Here is a 22,853-nt window from a genome sequence, read left to right on the forward strand (position 1 = left end):
CGAAAAAACGTTTCTTTGGTGGATAATTCTCTCAATAAAAATCACATCTTGCATAAGTATTTCTTGATTTATGACAGGTCACAAGTTTGGTTTGCACTATTGCACTTCCTGTACTCCCATTTATGGCCTCTCATTTATTTTTTTTCTGAAATTTCAATAAATTCAACAGAGAAATGAAGATATTTGCCAGAAGTGACATTTCGTTAAAGAAAATTTCCCCTATCCTTGTAGACATAAACGTCAGAATTTTTTTTTTTAAAGTCAATTTTTGACGAAAATTGCTTCTAGTGTAAACACCATAAGAGGTACCCCATAAAAATCGTGGAAGTCTCGAAGTCCGGGAATTGAAGTACAGATTTTCCACCTTGGCCATATATTTCCCCCTTGATTTCTTCTTGTTTTTGGTATAAAAATTTTGTGATGTTTTTGAATGGATTTTCAGCACAATTTTAACGGATTTTAGGAAATGGAATTTTTACATACCTGAAAAAGATTCAGTGGAATCCTTGTAAATGTCCGCTGATAATATTTCGTCGGTTGCCTCAGCAACTGTGCTAACTGCATCTGTTTTGTGTCTGCATTCATTGCAAACGCCGCGCAGCGATGCGTTGCTTACGACGAATGCTGACACAAAGCAAATGCAGTTAGCACAGTTGCTGAGGCAACCGACGATTTACCTGGCTCATTTTTTATGAAAATAATTTTGTTTTTGCTCAAAAGAGGGGAAAGTGTCTCGGCTTAAGGGGAAATGGTACGTTGTCCGAGATAATTGGTGTTGTCCTTGGCTAAAATTCCGCTTGTAACCCAACAATCACAAAGAAAAACCAGTAATATTTTGTCAGAGAAAGTTGCCTTTATTTAAACTGATAGTATATGATCAACATATAGGACCGCTAATTAGAATACAAGGAATCATTGTCTAATGTCCTAAATTCTTCCTAGATTGAACAAATCACTTTTCACAAAAAAAAAGTACCCCGTCATTGCATCTCATCACTTTTTTTTTGAATTGTCCTTAAAGAGAGATTCATTGTAAAGTACGCAATTGCTAGGCGGTCTTCAAATTGACTAATTTTCTCGCCAAAAAGACGTACAGACTGAAAGAGATTTGTAGTTTTTTTTAACTAAATATACAGAGAAAAAATTGCCAAATTGCACAACAGAGTTAAGAAAACATCTTTATAAGTAGTCTTGAAAGACGGTTCACAACCTCCGCCTGTATCAAATCTCCATTCATCCCAATTAATGTAGAGAGATTTATCCTTGAGAATATTTTTTATCTACATTTTGCAATTATTTATTTTTGTTTTTTAATAATTTAAAATTGATCTAATTGATAATCTTCTGTATCGTATTCTCCTCTCTCTCTCTCCCCTTCACACCTTTCTTCTTCTCCCAACTTGAAGAGAGAGAATTCTAAAGATTGTATAGGTACCTTTTTCTTCGTAATACTTTTAAGTTATTATTTTATAATTTTCATCGCCACAAAATCACATTATTTTAAACTACGGTGATGCTGATGAAGCAGATCATCGGGATTGGCACGAACTTGCTACACTGAGCGCTGAGAATCCCGACTGGAGGCTCGTCATGGATCCTTTGTAATTTGCTGAGCTCAGAATTTCATAGTGGTACATCAGATGGGCCACTTTGTCCGTGGACGGTGAGCAAGTCCACTGTAAAATGTACGTGCCAACAGTTGTCATAACATGGGAACCCTGGACACTCTCTCTGTGGCGACAGAGAAGTGTTGGCTCCTCCTTGAAATAGGTTTTACCCTCTTCCAAGTTTGATCCATCAAACACGGAAGTGTAAAGATCTGCAGGAAAAATTATCAAAACAATTTCAAGAGGAGGGAGATATTTCAATAAAGAAATTAACTTAAAAAAAGCGAAATAAGGTATTTTAGCTCAATTCAGCGCTCTAAAATCCAATTCAGCGCCTTTATTATCATTTTCATTTTGTTTTTCATCGTCTTATAAAATGAATCTGAAAAGAATTGAGAAATTCAGCGCTCTAAACCTCAATTCAGCAACTCTATTTTCTCACTGAATGGACTATATTACGACTTTTAAAACATTGTCCCCAAATTCAGCGACTTTATTGCCATTTTGGCCATTTTCATTAGAATATATTATACTAATAAGATTTTATCTTCCTATAAAATGAATCTAAAAATAAATGAGAAATTCAGCGCTCTAAATCACAATTCAGCAACTCAATATTTCTATCAAATGGGTTCTTTTAGATCTTTTTGAAGTTTATCACCAAATTCAGCGCATTAAAAATCAATTCAGCAACTCTATCACCGTCATCATTACAATATATTTAACTTACTAGGTGTTTTCATCATTGCTTTCAATGAATCAGATAAGAATTGATAACCGCAGTGCTCTAAAAGTCAATTCAGCAACACTATCGTCCCTTTGAATGGAATGTATTAGATCTTTTAGAATTTCTTCACCAAATTCAGCGACTTTTTTCATTTTTAAATGGAATATATTTTACTAATAAGATAATTTTATAGTTTGTGTAGAATTAATCAGAAAAGAATTGAGATGTTCAACGCCCTAAAATATATTTCGGAAGTTTTATCTTTCAATGGAATGTAAAAACTAACTATATTAGGTTTTTTGGAAGTTGGTTATCAAATTCAGCGACTTTATTTTCATTCTCATTAGAATATATTTTAATAATAAGACGCTTTTATCTTTGAATTAAATAAATTTGAAGAGAATTGAGATATTCAGCGCTCTAAAATTCAATTCAGCAGCTCTTGTTATAAGCTGCATTTTCTTTTGATTTATGAAATTTTATTTCTTTTTTAACAGCTTTAAGAAAATTGTTTTTCAAGTTCAGTGAATTTAAAATCAATTCAAATTTTTTTTCTTCAAAATCACAATGAAGATTAAAAATACTTTTTGTTAAATAGGCGTTTTGATTTTAGTTTTCAAATAATTTAAAAGAAAAATTACGAATTCAGAGTTCTTAATTCTAATTCAACAACTTTACGTTTTCACTCGATCAATTTTTCTATTATCAATGAGATTTAATTTCTTTTCAAATATCTTTAGGAAGGTTGTTGTCATATTCAGCACATTTAAAATCAATTCAGGAAACTTATAACTTATAACTTTCCCTATTCAGCGTTTTTTTATTATAATTTTTAATACACCTCAAAACTGATTTATTTTACCGAGCCATTGAAACTGAATTCCGTAGAAGCAATATACTTCTTTGATCAGTAGTTCAGCTCCATTGGAAAAACTTCCAAGGCTAGCATTTTCAAATTCAGCAGTTTTCCACTTTTTAATTCATCTTTATATTGTTTTGTTTTATCAAGCCACTGACATTTAATTCTGTACAAGATTTTACAGAACTAAAATGCTTCTACGGAAAATTTCTCAGTGCTTTGACCAGCAATTCAGCGCCGCTGCAATAATTTTAAAGGGTTACTTTTTTAAATTCAGCACTTTTTCACTTTTTAATTCACTTTTACATCGCATTATTTTACCCTGTCATAAGAACTAATACCTAATTGAACCAAATATTTTCAAGTAAAGGCTTTTTGAGGTCCTTTCTTAGAATTCAGCGCCATTGCAATAATTTCCAAGGCTTACTTTTTTTAATTCAGCACTTTTTCAATCTTTCATCCACCTTTACATCGCTTTACTTTATCATGTCATTAGAATTTGTTCCTAATTGAATAAGATATTTTCAAGTAAAGGCTTTTTGAGGCCTTTTCTTAGAAATTCAGCGCCATTGCAATAATTTCCAAGGCTCACTTCTTTAAATTCAGCACTTTTTCACTCCTAAATCCACCTTTACATCGCTTTATTTTACCGTGACATTAGAATTTGTTCCTAATTGAATAAGATATTTTCAAGTAAAGGCTTTTTGAGACCTTTCCTTAGAAATTCAGCGCCATTGCAATCATTTTCAAGGCTTACTTTTTTAAATTCAGCACTTTTTCACTCTTTCATCCACCTTTACATCGCTTTATTTTACGTGTCATTAGAATTTGTTCCTAATTGAATAAGATATTTTAAAGTAAAGGCTTTTTGAGGCCTTTCCTTAGAATTCAGCGCCGTTACAATAATTTCCAATGCTTACTTTTTTAAATTCAGCACTTTTTCACTCTTTCATCCACCTTTACATCGCTTTACTTTACCGTATCATAAGAATTGGTTTCTAATTGAACGAAATATTTTCAAGTAAAGGTTTTTTAAGGCCCTTCCTTAGAAATTCAGCGCCATTGCAATAATTTTCAAGGCTTACTTTTTCAAATTCAGCACTTTCCTATTTTTTAATTCACTTTTGCATCGTTTTATTCCACCAATTTATTATAACTGAATTCTAATTGCGCGAAATACTCTTAAGTAAGGCAATTCAGCGGTATCACATTTATTTTAAAACAGCATAAATTTTCAAATTCAGCAATTTAAAAATTCTTATTTTTACTTTTAAATTGTTTTAGTTGATTGAGGTTTTATGAACTATTTTTTTGGTGAACTTTTTAAGTTGGTAGTGCAATTCAGCGCTAAAATTTCTATTTTTTTTTTTAAATTCAGCGCTTTAATTTTTTTGCTGAAAGATTTATTAGCGTATTCAGCGCTTTGAACTTCATTTAAATAACTTCTATGATTGAGTTTTAAGTTATTCAGCGCTTTTGGGGCTAATTCAGCAGCTTTAAAGTACCTTAAAAGTCTTGTTAAAAAAATATATAAGTGTACTAACCTCCAGTTTGGCAGATGGTTTCTATTGTCCGAAATACTGTGAAATAAACATCCACATTGAGGACATCAAAGTCCCAAGTCAAAACACTTTTGGGATCGTCATTCTTTATCACAAGCTCAAAAAATTGATTAGCTCTCAAGTCCACTGATTTATACATATCCTGATGGGGATGTGGTGCTGTTTCTTCACCACTTCCTCCACTCTCCATTGCTGATCTGTACAGACTCTTAGGCACCAGGCCGCCTTCATGGATCAGTGTCTGGAAAATGATTTATTTAACCGAGATTAGGATTCGTTATCCTGAATCCCTTTTTTTCTCTACAGAATAGAATGATTTTTTTGTGTAATGTCTTAAACACAGAATTAAGAAAAAAAAACTAAAATTAAATAATAAAAAAGAAAGAAAAAAAATGAAAAACCAATTCTACTTGAACAATGTTGGCAATTGAATGGATTTTGCTAGAAATATTTCACAAAGTTAATGCTATTTTTTTTCAAAGAAAAATTATTTTTAAAAAATCCTTCATGAAATATTTCAATCATATTTTTTTTACATTTCGTGAAAAGTTGCAACACTACAAAATGATCTCTTTTATTCACTATACTAAAAATGTGGAGAGGCTCCAATTTGTGGTGATGGGATGAAAGTGACCACAGGTTGATTCAGAAGGTTACGACAAAAAATGTTTCTGATGTTTTATTTACAACTTGTTATTCTTTGTTAATTACAGCGACTGCGACATATTCACAGAGCTCTACTTCTTGGTATTCTATTAGCACTTACGTAATTTGCACAAGTTGTAAACAAAATCTTTTGTAAAAAAAGGTGATCAGGTCGGAAAAGTCTCACGCAATTGTATTGGAAATTAAAATAATTGCACATATCTCATTTACCTTAATACTAATTGCTTAAGGCCTCTACACATTGTCAGCAATTTTCGTCAAAAATTGCATTTTTGACAGAATTTTGACGTTTCCACCTACAACGCTGCAGACAATTTTCTTCAAGAAAGCCATTTTTGACGAAAATTGCTTCCAATGTGTAGATGCCTTTATTCAGGAAAATGTTTTTGAAATAAAATTTCATCCGAATAAAAATCGTTTTTTTTTACGAGGAAATTACTGATCCAAAGAAAATTGCAGAATAAAAAAAATATTTTTAGCTAACTTTGCATTTAAAAAAATGCAAATTAAAATTTGCAAAGTGCAAAATGCTAAAAAGATTAAATATTTTCTTAATTTTTTTAATTAAATTTGCAAAATAATTTTTTTAATATGCAAAATATTTTTAATAATACTTTTTTTTTTATTTTAAAATTTTTGTAAACTTAAATTTGCAAAGTGCAAAATGATAAAAGAAGAAATATTTACTTAATTTTTTTATTTATTTAGGTGGCAAAATAGATTTCTTGATTTGCAAAATATTTTGTGACAATCTTTTCTAATATATAAATTTTTGGAAATTCAAATTTGCAAACTGGCAAAAATAATTACTTTAAATTTTTATTTATTACTTTGCAAAATACATTTTTCAAAATTGCTACTTTCAACTTATTTTCAAAATTACTTCGTGTTCACTGAGAAAAAAGAGGATGCGATTAACCTTTTTCCTCATAACTTTAACACTTTTTAGGTGTAAAAATATATCAACATATTTTAATGTTAATTTTACACATTTTTAAGGGTAAAATTAACATGAAAAAGGGTAACTTTAACCCCCAATACACCTAAAAAAGGTAATATTTACACCGATTTTGGATCAATACTGCAGTGTAAAATTAACATTTCCGGAATGTTATTTTAACTTTTTCGGATTTCTCTCAGTCAGTGTTATTTTCAAAATTTTTAAATTTTTGGAAATTTAAATTTGGAAAGCACCAAAATATTTATTTTAATTTTATTGCTTATTAGTTTACAAAATAAATTTCTTAAATTGTAAATTTTTTTTTTAACTATCGAAACTTGTAAACTTTGATTTTCAAAGTGCAAAATGTTTTTTTGTTGTTTTAAAAAATTGATTTCTCAATTAAAATTTTTTCTTTTGAAATGAAATATCAAAAAAAAAATTTGCAATTCTTTTTTAATCTCTTTCCAAATTTTAAATTTTTTTTGAAAAATTAAATTTACAAAACGAGTAGAATAATAAAAATATTTAATATATTTTTATTAGGTCTTTCAGCTTTTTTAAAAAGGTTCTGAAGAAGTGATTTTTTAATTGCAAAGTATATAAAATTGCTTTTGAAATCAACTTTTTAATCTTTAATTTAAAAATATTTCTATTAAGACTTTTACTAATCTTTGAAATTTTTGAAAATTTAAATTTACAATTAACAAATTGATAAAAATTACTTTTGATTAAGTACTTTTAGTTTTCATTACGTTTTTTTTTTAATATTTATGGTTTGAAAACTGATTTGAGTCAGATTTTGGAATTTCGGTCTAAAAACTTTCTTGTTCTTCTTCATGTTTTTATTGGCCGACGTTTCGATCCTTGGTTGGGACCTTCTTTAGGAATCGAAACGTCTGCCAATAAAAACATAAAGAAGAACAAGAAAGTTTTTAGACCGAAATTCCAAAATCTGACTCATATCATCCTAACGGTCGACTCTCAACATTGAAAACTGATTTTTTTAAAAAAATTTTTTGATAGCAAAGGACATAAAACAGCTTTTCAAATGCTATCATTTATTTTTTTTTACAACTAAACTAAACTAAACTAAATAATATTGTATTTGGAAAATAGCTTTATCAAAAACTATCTAAATTGTTAAACTTTTGCAAACTATGATTTGCAAAGTGCAAAATGGTGAAAGAAATATTATATTCATTTTGATTTTTTTGTTTAATTATTTCCAAATTTTTTTTCTATTGCAGTTTTTGAAATTGCAAAATATTTTCCTCAGACTTTTTAACTTAATTTTAAAATTTTTGCAAAGCGCCAAATAGTAAAAAATATTATATTTTTTTTCATTAAGTATTTTTAATTTTTGTTTTAAACTATGTGAAAGTGATTTATTAATTGCAAAGTATACTGAAAGGAATCATTTAGCAATTAAGAATTATAATTCTTGCTTCATCATGTGTTAACTTTGCAGATTTTTTGACTTTCTTAAGTGCTAATAAAACGAAAACAATTTTTGAAATTATCGTTTTTTTTTTTCAAAATGAAAGGTATAAGTCAAAAACCATCATTTTAAAAACATTTTGAGAACTTTCAAATGCTTTTACAAACTAAATTTTGCAAATTATCGAACACTGATATTGCCTTTGGGCTATTTTTTATTAGAATGTTAACTTTTAAAATTGTAAAGTGTAAAGCACTAAGTAAAATTACTTGGCAAAATAAATAGTAATCGAAAGGTCTTTAGTTTAATCCTGAATAAAGGTAAGAATTTTTCCTATCTCTTTTTTGGTCATAATTGAGGATAATTGATTTTACCAATTTGCAAAGTACAAAAAAAATCCCTTAAGAAAGAGCAAAAACCTTTTAAAATGAAAAATTGTAAATTAGAGAATCCCTTTTTTCTTCAAAAAATAAACTATTACACTGAGAAAAAACGGGTGTGCGATTAACTTTTTTTTCCTTATAACTTTAACCTTTTTAGGTGTAAAAATACATCAACATTTTTTAATCTTAATTTTACACCTTTTTAAGGATAAAATTAACATGAAAGAGTGTATCTTAAAACCCTAATACACCTAAAAAGCATAATATTTACACCGATTTCGGATCAATATTGCAGGGTAAAATAAACATTTCCGGAATGTTATTTTAATTTTTTCAGATTTCTCTCAGTGTAAGAGCTTAATTACCCTTTGCAAATTATTGCAAAGTTTCAATTTAGATTTAAAAATCTTTTAAATTCGATTGACTTAACCTGAGAATACAGAAATTTGTTTTTTTCAAATTGAAAAGTGCAAAACAAAATCTATAAAAATGAAAAGTTGCAAATTAACTTTCTCTTAAATAAAACTACACTGAGAAAAAAACGGAGGTGCGATTAACTTTTTTTCCTCATAATTTTAACACCTTTTAGGTGTAAAAATATACCAACATTTTTTAATGTTAAATTTACACCTTTTGAAGGCTAAAAATAACATGAAAAAGGGTAACTTTAACCCCCAATACACCTAAAAAGGGTAATATTAACACCGATTTTGGATCAATACTGCAGGGTAAAATTAACATTTCCGGAATGTTATTTTAACTTTTTCGGATTTCTCTCAGTGATTGACACGATTGAGACATTAATTACACTTTGCAAATATTTAATTTTTGCAAATGCAAAGTTTAAACTAAATAATTCATTTTTTTTTTAAAAATTCCAATAAAATTGCGTTTGATTTTCAAGTTTGATCATCCTTAATTTTGATTCAATAGAAAAGTAGAAAAGCTACAAAACTATGTATATAATAAAATTGTATATAAACTGCAATGTATTGAATTTTTAGTGAAGTGACTTGATAAATTTTAACACAGAGATTTATCTTTGTATTTACTTTTTTTTCTAACAGAAAGTAAAAATTTTCTTTTTTTTGCACTATTCTCTGTGAGCAGAACGTCAAATTGATGAGTTTCAAATTTTTAGTGTAATAATAAATATTTGAATATATAAAAAATTGAGAATAAATTGCAAATTACGATAGTTTCACTCTTACACAGTTACAAGATAGAGTGTAACAACGCGTGAAGAAATTCGTTGAAATCATCCCGAAACCATTAGTTGGAAATCCAGTCTAATATAGAAAGTATAATAAACCAAATTAAAATCCCCCAATCATAATATATACTCCATTTGCGTGTTCAATACTAGAATTATAAAGATATATTTAAAGTTATAAGAAAAAAACATCTAAGGAAAGCTCAATTAGTAAACAGAAAAATTAAATATTTTGAGTAATTAAATTTAGTAAAAAACAAAAATTGTTTTGGGGGACTTACCGTGGAGGGGCCTCCTAGGAAATCTGGAATGATTTCTGATGGTAAGTAGCGTTCCAGGCCATCGTCTGGATGGAGGCAGTTCTGTCCTCCGTAAAAGAGGAATTTGGAACGGGTGTTTTCATCTAAAAGAATCGATTTTGAAAACAATCATCAGTAGATTGATTTAAAAAATGTGTTAAAAAATTAAATATTTTATATAACATCTTTTTTATAAATCAATAAAACTTTTCAAAATAAAGATAAGTTTTTATAAACTGAAGTTAAAGTTGGTTTTTTGAATATTTGAAAATAAAAAAAACAATGATTTTAATAAAATTTTGAAGTAGAGAATAATCAAAATTTAATTAGTTTTTTTTAATAAAATGTTGATTAGCTTATTTTTAAATTAAAGAAAACGGATATTAGAGTAGATAGAATTTTCTTTTCCAACCACCCTTAAAAAATTACCCTAAAATTTACTTTATCTTATAAATTCAATAGAATGATGAGCTTTTCTTTTTGTTGGAAATTCCGATAAAGAAAATTGTGTTTTTTTATGTGTTTTAAAACCTAATCTTTGATTAATTTTGCGGACTCGTAAATTGTAAGCCCTCTAAAGGCATCAAGAAGACTTTTTCTTGAAGAAAATACCAGAAAATGTATCAAAAATTGTATGGAAAATATCTTTAGGATCTCAAAAGTGTCTCTACAGTTTCTTTAAAAAATTATCAAAAAATTGCTGCCCCGATTTTGATTATTTGGGACAGACGTGGAAAGCTTTAGTGATTCCCCAATAGATTTTCCAAGACGATATTGCAATTTTCTTTGAGAAATGATCAAAAGCTTCTCCAAAGTCTTCCCAAAATTTCATTTTGAAATTTTTAATATTAGATTTTGGTTAATGTTTCTTTAGAAAATTCATGATTAATCCATTTTTAATACAAATTCAATGATTTCAGATTTTTTAAAAAGCTCATAAGAATCTATCCAGAATGTCCTGAATGTCTTTAAAGGTGAGCAAAATCTTAATACTCCTGAATTATTTATACCGTTATTTTTTTTTACAAATTCTCTTTGATTCTTTTCAAAAAGAATTAAAGATTACTTAATTGATTTTTGTCAAGTCTTAAAGAATTATCCGACCTCTAAATTGCTTTGTGGGGAATTCCAATTCGGATAATTCGAATTTCTGGAATTTTTAAAAAGATTTTTAATATTCGCAAAATATTTGTAATATCCGTAAAATATTCGTAAATACTTTCCAGGTGAGGTTCTTAATAATTTCATCCACCTAATCTAATATTACGAATAAAAAGCGCCCCGTAAAAAAATCCTCTCGAAGGAAATTTCATCAGGTGGCAAAGGAATTTTCCTCCACAAGTCTCCAAGATTACCTATCATAGGAATTCGAGTAGAATTGCTCGAGAAATTACACACTAAAGAGTGGAAATTTCTCAAGTAGATCATAAGGCTTTCCATTGGAACTTTCTTCCTTCGGAAAACGTGGTAACTTCCTAGGGAATTTCGATGGAATTACTAGGGAAATTTCTATGTGTAGTTTCCATTGTCGTTTTGTAGGATTTCCTACTGAAATTTCGATATTTACGTCCTGGTTTTTATCCCTAAAATCTCCGGCGATTTCAACAAGGAGAATTAGGGTGGAATTACCCCGCTCAGGTGTCGACATTCTCCAAAGAGATCCCATTAAATTCCCTTGGAAAGTTTCCTTAAAAATTCCCTCAGAAAATTCGGTTGGTTCCCAGTGAATCCTCTTGAATTCAAGGGGAAATTCTATAGTGAAGTTTCTCCCGGAATTCTTGGAGATTTAAAGGGGACATTTCCTCCAAGTGATTGGGAAAATTTCCTGACCAATCCTAGAGGATTCCTCCAAATTTTCCGAGGAAAAGTCTCTGAAATTTCCAAACCATTCTCGAAGATTTCCCAGGGAAATCGAGGGGAAAATTCTCCCCGGAGATACATGGAAATTCCGTGCCGAGTTCAGGGAAAATCCTGGGAGAAATTTTGTAAAAGTTAAGTATATGCTTCGGGCGAGATGGTTTTCTGATTGCAAAGTTCATATAGAACATCGAATATTTTATAAATTAATAGGGGAATTCAAAAAGCTGTGTAAGGGAGCACCATACTCTGACAAATATCGCTCGTAAGATTTGTAAAATCTCGTTGCCTTATATAGAAAAGTAACGAGATGTTTGGCTACCCCTGTCGACATAGGGATTTTTTGTAAAATCTTTTCATTTTCAACAACCTGAGAAAGAATTTTCCACCGTTTTACTTTGGAGGTTGGTTACCAACACTAAGACGGCGGTGGCCGCAACCACACAAACATTGAAGTCTTTGTACACCTATATCTCTGTCTAAATTTTTGCTTTCAAGAGCTCTAGCTCAAAAGCAGTATTTGAAATAAATGAAACAAGATATCTTGTTGATACCGGATACTCCACATTTTTTACTAATAATATACAAAATCTTGTAAAAGTTTTGTCAGTATTCTTTTTTTTTATTCACCAAAAAATGACGATTTTGTGGTCGGAAATTGTTTCTAAAGTCTTATTTAACAATTTTCTGCAGACAGCATACCTGCGTATAATTTCTATATATAACATAAAGCATGAAAAGTATGAATATTATCTCCATCAAATTGATGAACAATTTGACAGAAAATATTTCAGATATAAATCGACTTATTCTAGATTTTTTTACGAGATTGTTTACGAGATATTTTTTTCAGAGTACATATGATTCATCAACTGAGTAACAAAAAGGAAAAAGTAAAAAGGAAAAAATTGAAGGGACCTAAAAGAAAAAGAAATACAAGAAGAGAAAAAAAATCAAAAAGGAAAGAAAAAAAATATTGGGATTTTTTTAATAATTTTTCCCTATGATTTTCCTAAGAATTATCCTCAAGTTTTTTCGATCTTTCCCCAAGAGTTTCCAGGGATTTCTTTGAGAAATTCCCCTAGTTTTTCCAACTCCTGACTTTTTCAGGTAAGTTTACGGGTACATCCCTAGGTAAATTCTCTTAGTTTTCCTCACCATTCTTGGGAAGTTCCCTGAGATTTCCTTAAGAAAAATTCCCGTTTTCCTGTGCCATGTTACCGGGGATTTCTCAAAGGGAGCCGGAGGGATATTCTCCCCTGAGATGAGGAAGTTTCCCTAGGAAGTTGCGTTACATGCCAATTCAGCTATGTTATTTGGTCTGCCCCTACTTTTCCCTAAGTACCCCGTCAAATAATTTCGTAAGATATCTTTAAGATTTCTGCAGAAAATATCTACACCTCTGCCGAAAATCTGTCGAGAAATCTGTAGATATTCCTACGAATTTTATTTGAGCTTGGGACAAAATTCGTCAGAAATTTTTGCAGATTTTCTGATGAATGCTGTTGCATATTCTGACGAATTTCTGTAGATATTTTGCCGATTTTCTGTAGATTTTTCTACATTCCAGACTTTCCAAACAGCTGTGTCTGAAAAGATGGAATATTTTTCACTGAAGTTTGGAAAATTCAATAGAGTTATTCTTGGTGATATCACAGTGTTTATATGAATAGAATAGAATAGAATATTTATTTGGTTAATGCCCCGGTTGAATGCAACAAGTTGGGACTATACAATATTATACATTTTAATATAAAAGACAGATATGTTTAGAACAAAAAGTATACAATCAGATGCTTAAGAAGACGAAAAAAAAAAATATATATAAAATAAAGAATTCTGCAACGCCGTGTTATAACTAGAGAATAGTGAAGTGATATCTTTAAACACAGTGTCGACCTAAATTTCGTGTTTTTTGCATCATTCGATTGGCGATTTTTAAGAAATTAGTATTTTTGCTCGCATCTTTTTAGTTATCTAAAACGTTTAATCGGTAATACTTGTTAAGCAGAGCATACCATTTTCTTTGTAACTTCTACAGTGTCTTGATAAATCAACAATATTTTTGTTGAGACAATAGAGACTATGCAGATTTCCAATGCAGAAATTCTGCCGAGAATCTGCAGATTTTCGGCAGAATTTCTGCCGAGAATCTGCAGATTTTCGGCAGAATTTCTGCCGAAATTTACAGATTTTCTAGGCAGAAATTCTGCCGAAAATCTACAAAATTTATCTAAATGTACTAGAATATACTGTTACAATTTAAAAAACCTCCGAGTAAAATCGGCAGGTAGAGCAATGATTGACGGGACCCGTTGGAGAATTTTCAGTGAGGAAGTGATGATATTTCCTGGGGATTTCCTATGAAATGGCGCAGATTTTTTTATAGGGCTTTTCTTTGGAGTTGCAATTTTGTTTTATTTTTTTTACATAATTTATTTCTTTAATGTTTTAGATTGTAAAAATGATAATTCTATTTTTGTGAAAAATATAAATAATTTTATTTTTAAATTTATATTTAATATTTTCCATATTCACAAAAGATTCGCGATATTCGAAGTATATACGCAATATCCGGAATATATTCGGAAATTTTGCGAATAAATATTTCTTGTTCCAAGAAAGATTTTCTGGGATTAAGTTCAGAAAAAGCTTGTCCTAAAACGCTTTTTCTTCATTTTGTTAATCTCTCTATTTTTACTCCACTTCTAATACGTCTCTAGTAATTTTACGATCTTTTTTATTGCTAAAAATGAAATTTAAAAATCTTTCTGTCGCAATTAACTTACCTATGAAGGTGGAAATGAGGGTCCAGAGAATGGGAAAAACTCTCGGAGCTCGAACTATTAAAACCCTGCCCATTGTCTCTGGGTAATTCTTCTCTACCGTTTCAATGATATTCAAGAGAGCTTTGACCCCAGGTCTCCAAAGATGCCTCATAGACAGCCCCTCAAGATCCACCAGTAAGCACCAATTGCTCACTGGCTTCTCCAGTTCCTTCGTGCTATCCCTCATTAGCTGCAATCCCTCTTCACAAATGTGCAGCGTCAGCCTCAATAAACCATCCTCGCCAATTGACTTAAGCAGCCCCTTGACATCCATATGCCCCAAACGAAGGACATACAGCGGCCTTCCATCTTTATCCCGATGATGCCAGCCACCAGGAAAATGCTTAGTGACCACAGGAGGAGCCTTGTACAGCTGCAATATGTGATCAATGTCATTATCCTGGCGCCACTTCAGCGAATCCTGAAGCATTTGATATGATTTTTCCACATTGAAGTCTCTTGCACGCAAAAAACGACAAATCATTTGATGATCTGGCGTCTGATATTCATTCTTCTCCTTTAGCAGAGCTTCCAGCTCCACCAATTTTGATTCCTGCAGTGGCGTCATTTCGCCGAGATTCTTTGAAATGTATTCATCATCTAAACTAGCGGAATCTTCCTTTTTCAACATCGAACTGCCCGTTTGCAATTTAATATCATCATCAGCCACTTCGGCATCATTTGCATCGATACTCGCCCAACGTGGCACATGTGTTATGCCTTCTTGCTTCAATTGACCTATGAAATATTCAATAATCTCCTTGCCCTTTAGCGTGGTCTGGGTGTACTGTTTCATGCCCATCTTCTCCATGGAATGTTCAAAACCAAAGAAATTTTTTATGTCCAGCGTGGCGGACTGATCGAAGCATGTCCAGCTGGGATTGTCCGGATGAGCATAGTACCTGAGAGTTTTTTTTCTTACTCAATTACCGAATTACTTTCGGCATTGTAAAGCTTACATACTTTCAATAAAACGAATAAGGTCTAGATAAGATTTAACATTTGAAAATTTAACCCTTTAAGGACGATTGGGACACCGGTGTCCCATAGAGAAAATAATTTTTCCTGATTACCCAAAGTTATTTTTTTCTTATGTTTGTACATAATTGTAAAGTAGAAGGTTGAAGGAATCTACAATATTTTTTGCAAGTCTCTAGCTATTTGATAAGCTCAAAAATGGCGAATTTTTAAATTCTCAAATTCATAATTGATTTTATTTATTTTTTATACTTCCAATTTTTTTAAGAAAAACCCTTTTGGTAATAAAATCCACAAAGCTCATACGTAATATTTTTCATTAAAGCGAAAAATATTATTCATTGGTATTGTCAGAAAAATTACTTAAATTTTTGGGCTATTTTTGTCCCTATCGTTCATAGAGGCACAAAATACACCGAATCAGACTCTGTTGAACTTTCCAAAGTTAGATGTAAGACTTATCATTAATGATGTTTCCCAGGTTAATTTTTATTGTTGATTTTCAGTCCGTAAAAAGTGTCTCGTCGTTAAAGGGTTAATGCAGAATCAAAAAATTTATTAAATTTGAGCTTGAAGACTGGAAATACGAATTTTCCGAATTTTCTTTCGTCATTTTTTCTTGTTATTGCTTTTTGTTGATTTGTTACCAATTTAATTTGGCTCATAAATCATCGGAAAACTATCTTAAAAGTGCATAAAAGTAATATAAATTGAATTTTCTTCATTTTCTTTAGCTTTATTTTTGTGGTTGTTTCCACTTCTCCTACGACAATATTCTTTTTCTCTTCTCTATTGCAAATTAAATTATCCTGCACGAGAAGTAATGTGAATTTCTGTTACATTTCCGAAGAGATTTCCACATGATTGCCACATAATTATCAATAATTGATGACAAACTAACTAATATTTAATAGAAATGTGTAAGTGTCTTAGGAAAAATAAAAGAAAATTCACATTATTCGAAGACATGAACGTTTGCAGGGAGAGTACTGTCCCCTATATGGGTTTTGGAATTAACAAAAAACATTTTTTATTATTTGTTTTTAATGCTTTGACTTAGAGAGAACAATACTTGAATTCAAACGTTGAGATATCTATTTTAGTATTACAGTGACCCCCCTCCCTCCCGAAAGCCAATATATCCTAGCGACTCCTTAACTCTTTCTAGATATATCCAACGTGTTAATTTCACAATTTTTTGATCAAAAATATCTTAGCTCAGGAATGATTTGGGTTCCTGCAAAAACATTCTCTGACTTGGACATCCTTTTGGTTTGTAACCATCTATAAGAATGGTATTTTAATCGAGTCTAAGGAGTCTGAAACAATTGTTTTTCCCAGAATGTCCATGTTTTTTTCTTTAGGCATACTAAGAATTTCAAAAAAAGCAAGGGAATTAAATCACTTGAACCCCTCTATAACCATCATATTAAAATTATGTTTCTATTTGATTAATCACTTACAATCCGTCGAACATCCATTAGGAATATGTTTTGAATGGATCCTAGTCGAAATCCCGAAAACCAAAATTTCGAAAGTCAAAATTTCGAAAAGGCCTAAATCTCGAAAGTCAAAATTCCGGAAGGACCAAAATCCCGAAAGGTAAAATACCGAATTTCCTGTGTTTTGGGAAATAATTTCTCTAATTATCCTCCGGATAACTTCGTCCCTTTCCACGATTTTGACCCTTCCGGGATTTTGGCCCTTACGTGATTTTGGTTTTCGTAATTTTAGCCAGCACCGGTTTTGAACTTTCCTGAGTTCGAAAAAGACTCCTTCCTTATTTTCTGTTAATTTTAAGGTCCGATCGACCCTGACCGATTGGTTTTAGTAAACCATATCTGTCTAGTTTAAAAAGAGATATCTTCATGATTTTTTAAAACAGAATAGCTTTTAAGAAAAAGCATTTCGTTAAAAAAACATTTTTATGAATAAACCAGTTGTACAGTGATTTAAATCCAGTGTTTTTAATATATTTCTTAAAAATATCTAATGATAAGTAGGGCAATTCTTAATGCATTGTAGATCTCAATGAGCAGGCCCAAACAATAAAATGCCATAGGAGAAAGTGCACTACCTTCGGACGACTCAAGCTTCGAACAACGAATTCTCCGAAGCTTGAGTCGTCCGAAGGTAGCGCGCTTTCCCATACTACATTAATCGCGTCACCCCGTGAATCCGTTCTTTAAACTCTTTGGAGTCTGGGAAATTTTCGGAAAATTCTCAGGAACTTTTATCTGTAACCAGTTTGCGAGTGAACCGATTAGAATATATTAGATTGGTGAATTTTAACCTATTTCTCGGGCCGTTTTAAGTAGAAACCGTTTTTTTGTTTTTAAATCATTTAAAGATAGGGTTTAAAATCAATTTCATCGCTCATAACTGGGGTTTCTGTAACAGATTTAATTGTACATTAGACTCTCGCTAATTCGGCTCTTTTAAGATCGGGCTACTTTTTAATTCGGGCGGCAGTTAAATTCGAAAAAAGTTTGTTGATATTTTTTAAGTTTGATTATGATTATCAAATGAACCCAATATGCTCAAATTTGCTATGGTTTATCTGAGTTTAGATGTAATTTTGCGTTATTAAGGGATTATCAGGAAATTTACAATACGAGTTAATTCAATATGTGTGTATGCAGATCAATAAAAATCGATATATTTCAAAAAGTTTATCGCCCGCATTTCTCTCAAATTCGGGTGACATTTCGGCCCCAAATGCCCGAATTTGAGAGAGTCTACTGTAGTTGGAATCAGTAAACCATTGGAATATTTTACCTATAGATACCTCTGATCGGAAAATTTTCCCTAAGGAGAAAGTTATACTACTTTGGAGTGCTTGTTTCTTAACCGATTTAATCAAGTTTGAATTTAAGTGAAAAGTCTTAAAATAATTTCCAATCCAACTGCACCGGTACTAAACGGTAAATTCCCGGTGATTAATTTGTTTTTGCTTTTTTTGGAAATATAATTTTTATAAATGTTCAAGCTCTTATCGATCTAAAGGCTAAACGGTAAGTGATATCGACTTAGAATCTTCGATTACCCTCATAGATTAGCAGTATTTCTTTATTAATTTTTATTTTTACAAGTGCGCATCTTTGCAAAGTATTTTGCAACTGGATCCGTAGCAAACCTGATTTTTTAATACAGTAGACTCTCTCTCAATCGGGCATTTGGTGCGAAATGTCATCCGGTTTATCGATAGATTTGGGCGACAAAGTCATTGCAAATTCCACAAAAAGCGATCAATTATAAAGAAATATAACAAACTAAGAGAAACTACAGCAAATTTGAGCAAAGTTGCTTTATATTAAACGTGAAAATTGCCAACAGGGTAATATTAATATTAGTAAAAAGTAGTATATTAATATTTACACCGATTTTGGATCAATACTTTAGGGTAAAATTAACATTTCCGTAATGTTATTTTAACTTTTTCGGATTTCTCTCGGTGTGTGCATCAATTTTAGTTCTATGATTTAAGTTAAATATTAATTTTGATTGAAAAAATTGAAGGTGTATTTAAACTTTTTCGCTGAAATATTGTTCAATTTTGCAACAATTTCTAAAAGTGTGTTTAGAAATTTTATTTTTTTAATTATTTTAATGAATTTTTAATTTTAAGTGTTATCCGTGAAGTGTACAAAAGGCCTAAGTTGCTTAGGTATAATATTCACAGGGAAGGTAGAGGGTATCAAAGAATACCCAATAAGCGAAAAAATGAATGTTGTAAAAAATCGAGTTGTTCGATTTTACTCTGAACACTCGAAATATGATCCAATAGATTCTGGAAAACCAATAAAATTGGTTGTTATTTAGGATTTTGAGGAACTGGGCTAAACCTTTAAGTCTGAAAACCTTTAAGGTTTAAAACAATCTAACATATTCTTTTTTCGAATAATGATAACTTTTCCTTCTTGCCCTGATTATTTTTTTCATTAAAACAAGGTTAAGAGTAAATCTTATTTAATTCGCTATACAGATCTAGTTCAAGCCTTTTTCTTTCAGTGATTCTTTTTTGTCTAAATTTTGTAAATCGGTCATTTGCTGCATTGTCTGTTCCGCAAGGCCAAACGGTATGAGATACCGCATTAGAACGATTAGAGTTACCTTACCATTGACCCCTGGCAAGTTCACCTTCGTCAGAGGGCATTACTTTTCCTCCACTCCTCCTCAGCCTTAAACTAAAACTTTCCGAATTTGATCATTGATTTTTTAAGTCTCTTGAAAATTTTTCTCCACTTTTCTCCTTTCCATTTTCAGTTTTGTTTGGATGTTTTCAAGGCAGACAACGCAGACATTAAGTTCCACGTGACAATGACCCTCTCTCAATCATTCATGAAATTTTTCATGGTCAAAGGTTAAATTATTGATAGTTGATCTATCCGATTAAAATTGGTTAAATATACAAAAATAAAGCTGAAAGGAAAAGGGGATTTGCTGACAAAGTTCGAGCAATCTGCGAAATTTTCTTATAGCTCTGCAATTTTCTTTTTTATCGTCGGATTAACAGAGAATTGCAAAATTGTTTTGACGAATAATCTCTATTACGCCCCATTTTTTTTCTCGATTTAGTGTTTTGTTTATTCTAACGATTCCAAGAGAGTCATAATTAAATAAAATGTGAATGCGTAGGAAAGATTTGTTAGCGAGGTAATTAGAACATTTTCCGGGGGCCAAATGTTTTCTTATCTAGACCTCATTGTAGCATTAGATTTTTAGGATTATTGTGTACCTGCATCGCTCAAAGATCTCAATTCTGGATGCAAAGGTCTCGTTGGTGGCTTCAATGTTGAGTGTTCTGGCTCTCATGTCCAGGGAATTGTGTTGGATGAAGAAAACAAAATCCAGACCGATTAGCTTCTTGAATAAGTAAGGAGCATCGACGGCCAATTTACAGCGTCTCTTGGTTTCCCTGCGACATCCACCCTCCAGAACTTCATCCTCAATGACTTCGCAGTCGAGGACGATGGGCATTTGGGGACATTTTGGAAAGCGCCTCTCGTAGGCCTTAAGAACAAAATGTTTTTTTTTGTGGGCGCGTGAGGAATGAAGAATGGAAAAAAAAGAGAAAATGATTTATTCATTGCCGAATGGATTGATTTGGAAAGCGACAGGGAAAGCGACACCAAGATTCTATTCAATTAATCATTGTGCCTTCGGGGCATAAAGTTGCGCATAGGGAAAAATATCTTGGCCTTGGTGACATGGGGGCACCAAAACCAAACATTTCCGCGTTTCTTTGTAATCTCTGCACAAATGTGTGGAGTTTGCCCCAAACAGATGCGCTATTTTCATGGCAAAACTTAAATGCCAATATTTTGCCTCGGGAAAGGTTAAAAGGCCATCCACCAGATTATGATAATAAGGGGAAAAGCCACAAGAGAGAAAAAAAAAAAACAAGCTAATTTCACCCAAAGAAAATGTCTAATTATAGTCAAACTCACAGCCATCACCAGCTCAAAGGGATATTTGTAGACCCGGACGGGCGATTGATACTTTTGCACCATGTTCCACGGCTAGGGCACTTCTCACTTAACACTTCAATTATTGTACAATTGATTTTTTTAAACTAAATAAAAGGGTAAATTGGTGAAAATTATTCTCACGACCGAGCTGCTGGCTCGCAAGCCAAGAGCTTCATGCAGACTGCTGACAGAGGGCATTGCCATCAATGTTACGAAACGCAAGTGTAGAAAAATAAGCGTCGTAAAATGACAGTCATAAAATGGATGTGTATTTTATTACACCAGTGAAAAATAAAACAAAAATTATTAAATAAAAAGAAAAAACTAAAATCCGTGAGTACAAGATTTGATAAGTAAAGAAGCAGCTTTTGTCAGAAAATTATTCAAACTTTTACAGTGAATATTTAAAAATGGCCAATAAAAATTAATTCGTTAGGAAATATAAAATCGAAAGGAATCTTTATTTTGTCCCTCTAGTGTAAATGTCCTAATTCAAAACCATTTCCAGACGCTTAAACGTTGGCAGAAGATTCAAAACATTAAGTTCATATTTTTTCTGAAGAAAATTACATAAATTTTCTCCTTTACTCCTTTAGAATGTTAGGGTTTAGTGAAAATTCTATAGATATAATTTGAAAACTTCATAAATACAAGAAAATTACGCGAGCGTAAAATGCTTCTATTGGAAATAAAATTAATCCAAATGGAGACAAGGGAAAGTTTCTAATTGGAGACAAACAGTGTAAATGAAACCGCGACGAAAGGCTTCCAAAACCTTATTGAGTTGCTCCTGAGTGCACGATTTGTTCTTATTCCTGGTCTTTTCTCCTTTCCCATCTAAAACAATAAGAAAATCTCTCCAAAAAAAATCATATTTCCGGGGTTTTCTATTGAAGCATTTGCAGACACTTCAGGAAAACCCTTTTTGTTCACGAAATAGGTAATTATTTCATTTGAAAATTTTACGTACCGTTAACAATAAAGATTAGCACTTAATTTAACTAAAATTAGCCAGAAATATGACATACAGTAGAGTTCCTCAAATTTGAACATTTGGGGGGGGGGGGGTATAGATGACATTTCTCTCTCCTCAAATTTGAACGATATTTTTAAAAACGTAACAGAATTCATGTGAAATGCACTTTCCCGAAATTAAGATAAATAACTTTAGAGAATATATCAATGTAATTTATTGTGAAATAAATGGAATTTTTTACGGAAGTTAATATAATACGATAATAATGAGGAAACACCAGAGAAAAATAGTTTTAATTCAGACTCTACGCAAAAGTTTCTTGACATAACCTCAAATTTTACGTTTTGAACCCAACCGTCGTTCAAATTTGAGGAACTCGACTGTAAATGTTAAACTAAAACGAATAAACAGCAATTACCTCATTGTGTTTTTCATTGGAAAACATGGTCGATCGATGAAAAATTTAATGATGAAACGGTACACTTTTAATTTTTCTGAGAAACTAACAAAATAAAATTTGTTAATATGAATGGATTTTCGTTTTATTTGGAGCAAAATTAACTAAATAATGAAACTGTGGCATAGAAAATATATAAATATAGCAATTTAGTACTGTATTTATCATGAAAACAATGACGTTTCCATTTGGAGTAGCGAAAAATTTCCATTTGGAGCAGGTTTTGAATTAGATTAATTTACCCTAACAGTATTTTCTTTAACCCATTCAGCCAATGTACCAGAAATACTTGAAATAGATTGTGCATATTTTGGAATTAGTTTCATACAGATTAATAGATGATTTTTTTGAAAAGAAAAAAAAAATATATATAGCATGGGGGCGCGGAGAATCCTTCTCAAACTCGCGTCTTAACTATCACTGAATTTAAATTCTGTGCATTAATTAATTACAAGCTGTTTTGATTTAGTTAGAGTAACTATCTAAGAACACGAATTAGCAATCAGAATTCAAATCAGGAAAGAGGAGGTCAATTTTAAGAAATTTGATAGGATGTCGTATTTTCCTTTCGCCATTTTGAGCAAAAATT

The 22,853-nt window shown here is 31.2% G+C and overlaps 1 protein-coding gene across 1 annotated transcript; it reads right to left on the reverse strand.

The window, feature by feature from the left end:
- Window positions 1-833: 833 nt before the first annotated feature.
- Window positions 834-21,034, reverse strand: LOC129798683 (protein real-time). The gene is made up of 6 exons (XM_055841952.1): window positions 20,811-21,034; window positions 20,099-20,373; window positions 14,344-15,284; window positions 9,680-9,801; window positions 4,738-4,996; window positions 834-1,819 (listed from the first exon to the last, which is right to left on the reverse strand). Exons 1-6 carry the CDS (start codon window positions 20,871-20,873, stop codon window positions 1,530-1,532), a joined length of 1,950 nt encoding a protein of 649 aa, XP_055697927.1. The 5' UTR covers window positions 20,874-21,034; the 3' UTR covers window positions 834-1,529.
- Between the last annotated feature and the right edge of the window lie 1,819 nt (window positions 21,035-22,853).

Source organism: Phlebotomus papatasi, chromosome 1, assembly GCF_024763615.1.
Source record: "Phlebotomus papatasi isolate M1 chromosome 1, Ppap_2.1, whole genome shotgun sequence".
Classification (NCBI taxonomy): Eukaryota; Metazoa; Arthropoda; class Insecta; order Diptera; family Psychodidae; genus Phlebotomus; species Phlebotomus papatasi.

Bases quoted from the DNA above. Each gene is read 5' to 3' on its own strand.
- LOC129798683 (XM_055841952.1), bottom strand. From the start codon at position 20,873: ATGGTGCAAAAGTATCAATCGCCCGTCCGGGTCTACAAATATCCCTTT. The intron at 20,374-20,810 runs GTGAGTTTGACT...TTTGTTCTTAAG, and splicing joins CCTTTGAGCTGGTGATGGCT to GCCTACGAGAGGCGCTTTCC. The intron at 15,285-20,098 runs GTACACAATAAT...AAAAACTCTCAG, and splicing joins GAGATCTTTGAGCGATGCAG to GTACTATGCTCATCCGGACA.